At 40.6% G+C, this 13,867-nt stretch overlaps 1 protein-coding gene across 1 annotated transcript in view; it reads right to left on the reverse strand.

Moving 5' to 3' along the window:
• tiparp (TCDD-inducible poly(ADP-ribose) polymerase) overlaps positions 1–13,413 on the reverse strand; it is a 45,527-nt gene extending 32,114 nt beyond the window's left edge. Inside the window, exons 1-2 of the mRNA XM_020937722.2 lie at positions 13,086–13,413; positions 11,088–12,125 (exon numbers count right to left, since the gene is read on the reverse strand). Coding sequence (XP_020793381.1) covers positions 11,088–12,100 — 1,013 coding nt within the window. The 5' untranslated portion in view covers positions 12,101–12,125; positions 13,086–13,413. The remainder of the gene's footprint in view (positions 1–11,087; positions 12,126–13,085) is intronic.
• Between the last annotated feature and the right edge of the window lie 454 nt (positions 13,414–13,867).

Here is a 13,867-nt window from a genome sequence, read left to right on the forward strand (position 1 = left end):
ACTCAGCCAGTCAGGGAAATCTGCTGACAAAGCTTGCCTTGGCCTGACACCTCCACGTCATGGGTTAGTTTCCCCAATTAAAATATAACTTTTGCCATGTACTGACAAAGTTTAATCTTTTGTTATGGATTAGTTATTTCAAGTTGATTCAAGATCATTTAACATCATCATAGACCCTGCTTCCTGTTATTTGTAATTTCGGATTAAGGTTGTCAAAAGTATCAAAAATCAGACCCTTAATCGATGTTATGCTGATATCGTATTGTCAAAGTTCTCATAATAATATCACCATCACAGTATATCGAATTACAAGTGTCTTTGCTTAAATTAAGAGTTATGGTGCAGCAATAACTAAAAAAAGACAGAGGGAACTACTTAGACCATGATCCTTTACTCCATTTCAGGGTAGACTACAAGAAGAAATAAGTACTTTTAAGTCTTAGTTCTTTGGATTAAGTGTCGTCAAGGCATTTTAAGAGGGAAAAAAGCATATTAACCTCCAAAAAAAAATATCGCAATAAATATCGTACGTGAGGTGTATATCTTGAAAACATCATACAGAGAGATTTGGATATTGTTACATCCCTAATCGTGAGCTTTACCACGATATCGCAATAAATATTGTAACGTGAGTTTCAAATCGTGATGATATCATATCGTGAGACTTGGATATCGCTACACCCTTATAATCGATATTAAAAGTAGTATAGAAACTAGATACATATTTTTGCAAGTATCTATGCTTAAAAAATCACATTCATAGGACAGAAATGAATCATTCCTGAATAGTTTTGAGCTGTTTTAGAACAAGTATAAGAGCACATAGACTCGTATACACATTATGGAACATGCAAGGACAACTGAGGTATTACACAAATTACAGAAAGGCTCCATGGTAATATAAAAGAAAGTACTTATTTAATACTGAAAATCACATTCTATTGTCTAAAGAGAGTGTGTGTTTTTTTATTATCGGTTTTGAGTATTGAATTATTTCCTTGGATTGAAATCGAGTTTTGAAATTTTAGTGTCATGACAACACCATTTCAAAACGAAGGACAGGATTTCAAGAATCTGAAGTGGATTTCCAATTACAAAAAAAACTTTCCAAGATCAGATTTCTGGTGAAAAATGTCCATTATGAACTGTGGTGTTGGCATTCGCGGCTTTACCAAATAGCCAATATTCTAGCAAAATACTTAGCAGAAGATTTGTTGGGTTTTTTTTAGTCTTATTTGACTGAAAGAAGCTAAGTCGCTCATTTTCTGCTGTTGTCCCATATAATATAAAACCTTATAATCTAAATAAAATTATGAATCAGCTAATGAGAATTTTACTCATTCGAGACACCATTGATTGGGTATTTTTTGTCAGAATTACACAAAAAGACATGTCCCAGCCCTCCCAGACAATTCCTCCAAAAGTGTCCTAACTTAACTCTGAGTTCAAGGCGTCTCCTGTGTGTCCTTTAGCCCTCCAGTCTGAACATTTAAAGCATTCAAAAGTACAGAGTGTATGAAAAGATGAAAAGATAAATGGACCTGCCTCGGAACACTTGAGAAAGCGCAGATCGTACAAATCGGTCTGAAAGAGGGAGGAACATGGCCCAAATAGTAAAAAATGGCAGGCGCGGAGAGAAAGCAGGCCTAGCGCCATTATCTCGAGTGTGGTTAGCGCCTCTGGGGACGAATTAGAAATGAAAAGGAGATGCAAACAAAAGCGGATGGGTGTCAAAGAAAGGCAAGAAGTAATCAAGTTGTTATAGAGGAGAGGGATGGGTAAATACAAGAGGCTAAAGGTTGTGCTGGGAGTGGTGGTGTGAATGTGAAATTCTAATGCTATGAGCTTGGTGAGAAAAAGCATTGTCGTTTTCAAATTGTCTGGAAAATTGACAAAATAAATGCGGAAAAAAAAACCTTCCGAGGTGACTTGAAATATAATTATAAATAATAAGGTTGCGAGATTAATCCCAATTTGAATGAACGTAATTAGCAAAATCACAAAGGCAGGCCTTTTTTAAGCGCCATCATTTCCTCCACAAGTATAATTTCTTGCCTTTTTCTGCATAAAAAGAGCTAGCTCTGTGGTTTAGATCTGTACAAACATGCTCTGAAAGGGGATTCTTGTATTAGTTTGTCAGTTCATATTTCAGTCCTTTTTTTAAAACGTGAACTTTGAACAGAATCTCATTATTAAAACATAAATCGCAAATTTAATCTAATCTGCTTGTCAGAAAAATTACATATTTTTCCCCAAATTGTCCAGCTCTACTTTAATGTACTTGTAGCCGTTGTAGATTTAAAAACAAATTGATTTAGTACAATTTTTCCGAACAAAACCAATCAGTAAAATAAAACTAGCGAAGGCAAAGTGTAAAGAATGTAAAGAATGAAAAATGAGTAAACAAACAAAGAAAAGGTACATGAAGGATGAGTGTAGAAGAGTGAGTGTGAGTAACCCAGACCTCGCCTGGCTGATTCATACCACGGGCTGTCTGACACACACACACACACACACACACACACACACAGACGCACACATGTATACAAATGAGACAATCTACACACACAGAAACACACACAACCTCACCTTTATTTTTTCTGGATCGTGACACTGTACACAAAGCCAACACGGAATCCCCGGCGATATCAACACACACACACACATATACACACACACGCGCACACACACGCAATCTGGCGCGCACACAAGTCAGTCCGGTGTCAGGTCGCTCTGCCCTTGGAGCATGGTGACTCTCTATGCCTGTTAATGACGAGTGGGCCTTTCCACACCTGCTGCACACAAAAGGAGCGCTTGTACACCGAGTCACTGAGAGCCGATTGGGTCCCGCCGAGAAGTGGATTCGAGTTTGTGTATTTCATGTAACAAATAATGCCGTGTGTCAACTGAAACATAACTTTTTGGAAGGTAAAATGGAAAGTTGGGAAAGTGGCGGCGCGGATTTAGTTCTAATGACGCATCCAGATGAGTACGTCAAGTTAAATTAAATTGAGATTAAGTGACAAAGCTGGTTTATGTAACTTTTAATCTGGTATAATTACGGCCAATACTTACCAATACTTTAATGATGACTGATTTTCGAAGTAAGAGTACATTAATAGCCAATATTATTAAGAAAATACTTTTAAAATCCTTGAATTAAGTACAATCATAAAAGATTAGATTTGTGTTGTTTTCTGTAAATAGTTCTGCCGTCTTTTATCTGTTCTACATGTTAATAGGGTAATAAATAAGGCAAGATAAGGCAAAATAAGTGTTAAAACTTCAGCCTAAGCCCATTTGGTTTGTAGAATAACTTTAGTGATATGTATAAAATGCATAATTGCTATGTTAAATCTTTGTAATATGATGTATGATTATGTTAATTGAACAAAGAAAATTAACTGACTAAGTAACTAACAATTACATTATATGCACTACATTACCACATTTATTTGGGAATTACGCGTTTACCAGGAGTGAAGAAGAGGATGGATACTCAGTCCTAGGTTTAATATACTCACACACGATGGCCAACAAAGATAAAACACATTTTTACTGGAACCTAGCAGTTTCCACAGTTCATGAGTTTCAGGTTAACAATTCCTTCCTGATTTGAAGACTTTTCCTCATAATATTTTGTTTTAAATTGGTCAATAACTTTATCTTGCAACCCATGAATACCAAAACTACTATTACCGTTTATATTTTTGCTCTTTGTTATTATATTTATTGTGATGTGTGAGCCACTGTGTCCAAATAATTTCAAATAAAGTTTGTCTAAGTCTAAAATTTTAAGCACTTTCACAACAATAAAATGCTCTTATATATCACAGTATTCATACCCGTTTAAGTGAGAATCTAGTTTGAGTGCGAGTTTTTCTGTTGCTTAATAGGCCTATATGTTTTTGACAAATGTACAAGTCACTTCCTGGAAATCATCAACTTGTCAACGGAAAAAAGTAGCCAAGTCAGGCCTTGCTATTTTGCAACTCAACAATTTAGTGAATCTTCTGTTTTCGTAGCTACACACCTGCTTATGATTCAGCCTTGACAACGTCCACTCCTGTTTACAGCTCTTTGCGGTGCGCAGTAACTCGCGAAAATTGAGTTAGGAAATGACCGACTTCAACAAGTGCAAGTGTTTTCATTCTCACCTTCACTCCCACACTGCACTGGAACAGGAAGGAGGCCGAGACATAAATCGGCTAACGTTAGATTAGCGTGGAGTACCTTCTCGATGACTGGGACATTCCTCTGTACTGCTGAGTTCATGACTAAGGCGGATTAGCCGGACTTCCATCTCTGCTTATCATATGGATGGGATTAACCTGTGCAATGGATCATACGTACGCACAATCCGGCTGGTTAATCACACACAGGCAGGCTCAAATTCTCATGCGCTCGTCTTTGTGAAGAGGGGGAGAAGAAAGAAAAAAGAAAAAACAAGCCCGCGTTTCCATACCGACGCGAGCGCTTGTTAAGTCATCTGCTTGCTCTTTAGATCGCTAACGATGTTATCATGTGCTGCCGGTATCCACGGCGACGGCGAGCGCGTTTGAAAAGGCCAGATTATGTCGGAGGGGTATTAGATGAGCTCTCGTTACACGCGTACCCCGACACAAAGCTTCGGTAAATAACTTAAAATGATAGCTCAGTGACCAAATTACACCGTCTACTCTTTCAGCCTTTTAGTTATGGGTGAGTCAGTGCGCTAAAATTACCCAGTATCGCCCAATCGCTTAGTGACAATAAAACAATTACAACTCGCTGAATGCCACATGCTAGCTTAGGCAGGCAATGGTCATTAACTTTAGTCATCCAACTGAATTTAACACTCAAGCTTCGCCATTTGGTTACCATACACCTAGCATTACGTAAACATAACTAAGAGGTAATTGAAAAGGCGAGCCGAGTTGTCTTTCTTAAACAAATTCAAATAACACCCCCTTGAAATGGATTAAGGGTAGGTAAATAATACAAATGTCCCTGTTTGCATGTAAATGAACTCAAAAGTCAAATGACCTAACGCGTGATCACTCAGTATCAGCGCTTATCTGGCTAAAAATATAACTTTAACAATCGGACAAAGTGACACTAAGATAAAAAATAAACAAAAGGAGTAAACATGGGCAACTTTTCAGACTCTACTTCAGGGCATATTCACGAGTTGCTGTTTTCGTACTGGTGAAATGTAAACACGCAGAGAGTGGAAAACTGTGTGTCCTGAGGTATCAAGTCTGATGTGACGGATAAGTCATGCGTTTCTGAGGTGAAAATTTTGAACGTCACTGTTTTCAGCCAGCCATTTCCAAACAGTCAAACAGGTTTCAGATCAGGGCTGTCAAACTCGCAAACACCCACTGAACTCAAAGCTTGAATACCTTCTTATTTCTATGGATATGTCATTGCGCTTGTCAGAATGTTCCACAGTATGACATAAAACACGTTTACTTTACATTTACTCAATTACAGGTGGTTTTATTGCTCAAAAATACCTAGAAAAACAGGAATTCTTACCAGAGGTGGGACCAAGTTGTCGTTTTGCAAGTCTCAAGTAAGTCCCAAGTCTTTGACCTCAAGTCCGAGTCAAGTCCCAAGTCAATGACAGGCAAGTCCAAGTTGAGTCTCGAGTCACTGACCCATAAGTTCAAGTCCAAGTCCAAGTTCAAGTCATCTGCTTTGAGCCTCAAGTCATTTCAAATCTTTAAACCAAAGTACCAAATATATCTTACAGTTTTGCAATTTATTTGAATTTTAAACTAAACTGTACTTTAAAAATTAATGGTATATTTATATATGAGTATTTATATAATTTATAATATTTATCTTTTTTAAATGTCTTGTCAAGATCTTACAGTCAAAATAGAAAGTCTTCTCAAGTCACAAGGCTCAAGTCCAAGTCAAGTCCAAAGTCACTGACCTTCAAGTCCAAGTTGAGTCCCAAGTCTTGGCCTATTTTAGTCCTAAAAAATGTGACTCAAGTCTGACTAGAGTCAAAGTCACGACTTACAAGTCCCAACCTCTGATTCTTACTGTGAGCGGGGTCGCCTCTCCTCAGATCTGACCTGTAACTTGGTCTCGTTTGGTCTCCATGAAGACAGAAATGTTTAATGCCATACTGTGGAACATTCCAGACAAAGCAATAACATCTCCGTGGCGAAAAGCATTTGATGGTCCCTCCACCAGAAAAGTTACACAATGCACCTTTACACCAAGCATAGACAAATGAAAAACTTGGACTTTGCCTTATGCTGGCCACATTTGGGTGTGTTAGGTATAATCTCTATTTAATGAATTTATTAATTTATTCATTTATTCGTCAAGTCAACTGAGACATAAGACAGTGAAACATTTGCAGATTAAAGATATAAAAGTGTTAAAAGCATGTGCAATGATCCGGTGAAATACTCTGGATGAAGCGTCGACAGAGGTAAAAATGAACTAAGTTTTAAAGTCTGTTGAAGGTGCCACTCTCTTTCTTTTTTTTGCTATTATCACCATTTATATTTTTGTACTTTGTCAGTATATTAAATTGTGATGTGCGAGCTACTGTGTCCAAAACATTTCCGTTGTGGATCAATAAAGTATCTAAGTCCAAGTCTATTAAGCTAAAAACAATAGCTACAAGCATTAAAGGTGCACTTGTCCCCTCTGAGATGTTATTGCTTTGTCTAGAATGTTCCGCAGTACGGCATTAAACTTCCTTATCGCCATCGAGAAAAACAGATGACGTCACATTTTTATATTAATCTTCAGTATTTTCCCTCTTCAAGGCACTCAAAGCGTTATACATCAAGGATCCATTCACACATTCGTACACCAATGTACACAAACACTGGGGGCGAGGGGGGATAAGTGCCTTGCCCAAGGACACAACAGCTGTATTTATCAGTATTCAAACACTCTACAAACTGAGCTACTGTCACCCACAAGACCAAGTTACTAGGGATGTAAGAATAACCGAAATATCATGATATGGCATCGTCAATATCGTGGGCTGTCACAGTATATCGAATCACAAGTTCCTTTGCTTAAATGCATGGTTTTATAGTAGCAACAGCTTCTAAACATCTGGAACTACAGATCCCATGATTCATTTCAGTGCTGACAACATAAAGAAATACGTTTTTGACTTGAATTCTTGAGATCATGACGGTAATAATTCACACCAAAATCTTGTCATGGTATTTTAAAAGCAAAAGAGTAAGTGTCCCATCTACAATTATACTTGCCTCTTCAAAATAATGCAATAAATATCGTACCGTGAGATGCATATGGTGATAAAATAATACCGTGAGATTTGAATACCGTTAGAGCACTACAATTTACAGTAACTCTGCATGTTTTTCAAGGTATTTATGCAATAATAAACACTTTTAAATGAACAAATAAAGGATAAGTTTCATTCCATACTGTGAAACTTTAAATAACATCTTCATGGAGACAAGCAGGTGGCGGATTCCCCCTCCAAATAAATTATAGTCCACCTTTAACGCTGCTTATTACCACAAGATGGGTTTTACTGACAGCAATCAGAGTGTTGAAAGATCTCGTGATTCCCGTAACCGTGCGAAGACAAACGCAGTGTGATGTAAAACAGCGGACACTGACGTTTGCAGTTCTTGAGAGGGATTACTCAAACACTTCCAATGAAACTAAACAACTCCATGGTTAGTTAAACATAGGAAAAAAGGTCAAAGTCAGTTTCTCATAATATGGGACCTTAAACTACATAAGCATAGTTCTGTTTGAAGAGTAGCGTGGCCTCAGGTCTTTGAAAAACATGACAACACCAGGTGGGGCTGGGTGTTTATGGGGCAGAGCTGCACTTTGCCTTCAGTGGAAATGGTGATTCTTCAACTCCACAGTTATATCTCTGAATAGATAACACGTGCAGCTTTAAGTTGACAGTAAGGTCACGGAGATATGTCATCGGCAATCTAGATGTGGTTCACACATTTAAATAGAAAAACAAAACAAAAAACTATTTCTCCATTAGGACATAGAAGGTGTAATTACAGTTTTAGTCCATCCAAGTCCAAGAGCTAGTGCTTATTTAGTCAAATATACGAGATTTGAATGATATATGAATATCTTTTTGCATACAGTGATCCATGTTCACTGTTTGCATCTCTTGAACAAATAATATCACACTCTTCAGGTTAAAAGTGCTAACAGAACAGCATTTTCACTCTACAACACATAATGGTTGGTTAATAGATAGGGATGTAACAATATCCAACTCTTTCGGTACGATATTATCACGATATTCATCTCACAGTATGATATTTATTGCGATATTTTGGAATATAAATGTAGATGGGACACTTTTTTGCTTTTTAAATACCTTGACAAGATTTTGCTGTGAATTATTTCTGTCAAAATCCCAAGAATTCAAGTAAAAAATATTTCTTCATATTTCTACATGTTGTATGCACTGAAATGAATCATGGGATATGTAGTTTGCGATGTACATAAGCTGTTGATACTATAAAAACATGCATTTAAGCAAAGGAACTTGCAATTCGATATATATTGTGACAGTCCACAGTATTTTTGTGAGACATTTGACGATACGATATCACAATATTTTACTAATAGACCCTTTAACTGAGGAAATTTTCTGTATTGCGATGTATGTTTTAACAATTGGATTCACATTTTAAACATGTTCAGAAGAACTGACAAAAAAGTCTGAAATATGACCTGACAAAGTAATACAAGAATCACATTTCAGCGCATGTTTGTACAGATCCAAACTACAGGGTTAGCAGTTTTATGTTGAATAAGACCAGATAGTGCGTTTATGAAAACTGTGATTACGTTTCGATTGCTGTACTCTTACATCCCTACCTTTAGCCATTTTATATTTCGTTTACGATAAGAGAGGATTAAAGCTGATAGCCAAATGAAACGACCTTGTGTCCTCCTCATATCATCACGTCACGGTCCAAACTTCTCCACACGGGATTGTGACGTAACGCCCCTTGTCCAAACAGGGCTTTATTTGAAAAAAGGTCATGGGCCCGTTGGGCTGTGATACGCTTGTGTGTGAACATACAGTAGTTTGACAGGAAGCGCTGCATGCTCCTTTATGTCAGCCCACGAGTTGTTGCCAAATGCTTGCGTGTGTGTGTGTGAGAGCTCGTAAAAAGAGAGGCTTTATCTGTCTGCGAGGAGGAGGCGTGCATGTGAGCAGCCCCAGCCACTGAGCGCTCTGTGTTAGCCGCTTCGTGTGAGCGCCTGCGTGCCAAGTGCCGGTGTACACAAGCTAGTGCGTGTGTGTGTGAGAGAGAGGGGGAGGGAGGAGGGAGAGAAGAGGAGGAGGGGGGGAGCTGCCAAGCACGCCTGTGTCGCTGACCGCACAAGGCAACCGAGGGTCAGGGAAGTTCACAGCTTTTGGACGTGAGAGCTGTTAAGTCCAGCTCGGGAGTGTGCTCTGGCCCATCGCAGGCTCAGAGAGGGGGGAATACAGGAAATGGATAAGTGAAATCAGAAGGCAGATAAAAGGCCATGGAAGTCAATGTGATAGTGAGTTTAATGTGGTTGTGTCCATGTGGGTCTGTTTGCTCTGAATATTATTAAAAAGATTCCTCTGAGAACAATAATCAAGTGATATTTTTGTAGTTGATCAGAGGTGTGCCAAAACATGCCAGTGTACATCTTGGCTGAGGTTCAAGTATGACACAAAATCAATGCCGTGTAAATCTAATATTGACTTTGCATGTCGTGGAAATAACTATTTGGATAATTTTTTAAATATTTAATACACCCTAACCACTACAAGAGGCAATATTTATTTTTTAGCATGGATAAATGTGTAACTGTAAAGACTCTTAGTAATTGAAACTAGGGATGCACTGATCGATTACTGGTACCGGATTTAGACGGGGATACTTAAAAATTCGCTGGATCAGGTATCAGCGTCCAAACACTGGTTCAGCTGATATCCTGGTTGGACATATAAATGGTGTAATAAGACTATTTACTGGTCATACTTGGCCCAGAAAAACTCATAGTGTTTGATTTTCTATTTATACAAAGCTGTTCTGTGGTTACTGAAGGAATAAATAAAAGCTACAGAACACATTTGGATACGTTTTGTCTTATTTTATTTTAGTTTTAAGGAAATAAATGCAGTTTTTAATAGCAGCACTGGTATTGGTTGATATCTGCTATTGGCAGATACTTAAAAGTACAAAATGTTTTAGAACTCGATTTTCAGTTGTAGATGATTCATTGTGATCCATAAGTCTTTCTCAAACATGAGGTCAAACTGATCAAGTTGAGACAACTATTTTCTGAAACCTATAGGCGTTACTAAATTTATATGCTCAATAGAACATATTGTCCTCATTTAGGTTTATATTTTTGTGAGAACAACTTTTGTGACTGCAATAACTATTACTGCATATTAACACTTACTACTCTTCCTAGTTCTACTGTAGTTATCTGGCTGATGGCACAGCTCAGCTGTACGTAAAAAGTGTCCTTTATTAGCGGTGCATTGACTTGGCTCAGGTCCATCCATCACACAGAGAGCAGCTGGAGTGTTGACGCTTTCAGTTTTGTCCCTGCCCTGCTGCTGAAACCAAAGAGGAAGCTCTGGCTCTGCGCTCGACTGTTCCCAACACAGAAGTAGCTTATCACCCACAACAAGAACCATATCTGCTTACTGCACTATTGTTGCCTTGTCACAAGAAAACTACCTATCGCTTTACCACACTCCAGCCCATTCACCAACACCACAATGCACTTGTGCATGCACCCAACTGTCAACTGTATTCTTCCCTAAAAGCAGAGTTTCTGTAGAGCAGAAATGGGACACTGTTCACCTGGTGTAAAGGTACGCCTGCTTAATGGCATCAGCATTCAAACCCTCTCGAAGGCCTACTTAAGGAAGATTAGGAATATTTATTAGCCACAATGCATGAGTGATTCGTGCTTTGAATTGATAGAACTGAAAGCAGAAAACGTCAATGAAAAGAGAAATAAGGAAATTAAGTGTATCTCCTTCCCCATATTGAAACCACATCTAAATAAACATGATGATTAAGAGTGCAGGTGGCTGGAGCAGTACTTACTGATACTTAAGCCGGACTTGTTCATTGTCGGGGTTGCAGTAGAGTCTCTCCAGTTGTTCCTGGGATTCGTCGGCTACACTCTGCCACTTGTGAGTGCTGCTCCGGCGGATCTGCCAGTGGTAGGGCAGTACCGTGTGGTGGTGGGCACAGTCGTTGCCGTAAACACAAAGTCCTTGAAGGAAATCTACACAGATGTCCACAGAGTCGGCCTGGTGCGTGTGGTACTGCAGCTGTGTGAGCAGCTCAAACACCAGGTCCAGGGAAGCCTCCTCGCTCTTATCCTGAAATAGCTCTCCTTTGTCAGGCTGAGCAGTGGGGAAAAGCAGGGGATGAGACTCTTGGACAGCAGTGCAGTCTTTGAGCGGCAGGCTTTTGGCCACAGAGGTTAGAAGGTCATCGCTTTTGTGAGAGCAGTCCTGAAGAGGGGTCTGAGCTTTAACTATGGGGGGTATATCCGTGCGGGAGGGTGTGCTCCCGGTTGGCCTCAGGCCTGCTTTTACCTGAAAGCAGTGACTATTGTCTGAGGTGGGGTCAGTGATTTTGGGGAGCTCCCCTGTGCGCTCCGTCTCCTCCAGTTCTGCAGTAGTATCAGCTATTTCCACATCAGTGTCCTGGGACATAAGGCCTGTTGTGCCATCGGCCGCAGTGGATGTGTCCTTTAAACAGTCCTGGTCCATGCAGTTCTGTTTGACCACTGCTGCAGCGCACAGGCTGCCAGGGGTCCGACTGGGCTGGTTTCGGGGAACAAACACCCCATCCCCAGAGACCAGAGTGTCCGTGCTCAGCAGAGTGGTCAGGATAGGGTCCTCCAAGGCTCGGTGGAGGCATTTGGCATCCAATTTTCTCTGCTTCTTTTTGAAAAAAGGTTTCACCAAAGGAATTTTATCAGACAGACCCACAATCTGGTTCTCTGTGAAGTCGTCCCCTTCACCCATGTTTAAGCTGATATCCAGGGACAGCCCAGTCGGCACACCGTCTGCTGATTTCTGGAGAATGTGCAAAGTTTTATCCATGATCCCCTTCTAAAGCCAGACAGCCCTGGGAGAAGAGAAAGAGAGAGAGAAAGAAGTAGTCATCAAAGATAACACATATAATCCTATAAGCTCAGTTTCCAAGGTGAAGTCATCTTGGCGCATAACGTTATGATTAATAGTTGCTTGGACGAGCTATTAAGCCATAAAACTCCTCTTTCCTTTCTTCAAGCACAGCCCTCGCCCTGTCTGAGCCGAAACGAAACCTGTCCTGCGACAAATTCTGACTATCCCAACTGCAGCTGAACACAGCAACACTTCTCCACTGCCATTAGCGCTGGATAGTTGTCAGGAGAAATGCCAAAGCTTAGGTTTGGTTTAGTTGAGTGAGAAAGGAAAGCTCGTAGCTCATTGAAAACCAAACACGAGAGGACTAACCTAGTTGTAAGCTATTGTCTTAAAGTACCACCACGCAGGTAGATTGGTTTACGGCTATTCTGTGAAATAGACCTGCACAATAAACATTCAATCGTGTGTCTTTGGTCTCTTACTAACGTCATGCCAGCAATTACAGCTGCGTCTCCAGGCTGGAGCGATAAAATCATTACTGTAACAAAACCTCTCTCTCTCGGGACTATGTATTTTGATCACGGGAGTCCGATACGCAGCCCCTGCCGTCTACGTGCAGCTTACACAACGCTGCCCGAGCAAGTTTGCACGTAGGCTCCAGTCTCACACACAACACAGCAACACCAGCAGCACTGCGGCGGAGCAGCCGCAAACACTGTTGCCCAAGAGCTCCACAACACAACGACACAACAGAGTGCTTCTAGTTATTACACGCTCCTTTAGCAGCGAGGATCGGAGCTGTGGAGTTAAAGCTTTCCAAAAGCAAACACTACAGCCTGAACCCGCAGCTACCTGCATCGGCACACTGGTGTAGAGCCATCTCGAGCTGCCGCAGTCTTCGCAGTCCTAAGGAAAGGGGACATTACATTTTTCGTGAACCCAGACGACAAGACCGTACCTGCGCGATCAAGTCCGCCCCACTCCCCCCGTTCTCGACACTCTGTGCTGGGTAAAATCCAGAGCGAACATCGGCAAAGGGCTCATCCACTCGGAAGAAATAGTATCCGTGTGCGGACTAGACTATAGTCCGGTGGGGCTGGTCAATTCCCTCTGCTGCCCCCGTGGCTCTCATGCTCTCTCTACTTCATGCTGAGTGCCCGTGTCTTTGTATCCGTGTGTCCGGACAGAGCAGCGCAGAGCAGCGCCGAGCAGACGGAGCAGAGCCACAAAGAGCCGCGCGCACAGACGCACAGACGCACAGCTGTGGAGAATGACGCTCGCGCTCTCTCTCTGCCTACCGGCGGGTCCGCGCGCGCACGCCCCGCCCACCAACCTGCTCAGACCCGCGTGGGCGGGGCTTTTGTGTGGGCGGGGCCTCGGTGTGGGAGGGGCTTGTGTCGCTCAGAGGCCGAGGGAGTCGTCTGCTGGAGCTACGAGGGAATGCATGGGAACCGAACTTTTTATTTTTTTATATCAGATCTCAAGCCTCATACAACAAATACAACTGGCTAAACATAATCATGGAATTTGAGGAAAAACTAAGCTTAAAAAAAAAAAAAAAAAAAGAAGAAGAAAAAAAAGAAAATAGATAGACTATAGGGAATAGGAATAGGAATTTTGAAAAATGTACAATAGCCTACAATAATTCATTCAAACAGATAACAATTATGAAATCCTCTATACTGCACATTATTGAATGGAACAAATTACCAGCACATTTAAAACTAAGAAAATATCACT

The sequence above is a fragment of the Boleophthalmus pectinirostris genome, unplaced genomic scaffold (assembly GCF_026225935.1).
Source record: "Boleophthalmus pectinirostris isolate CB_2022bp ecotype Guang Dong unplaced genomic scaffold, ASM2622593v1 HiC_scaffold_9, whole genome shotgun sequence".
NCBI lineage: Eukaryota > Metazoa > Chordata > Actinopteri > Gobiiformes > Gobiidae > Boleophthalmus > Boleophthalmus pectinirostris.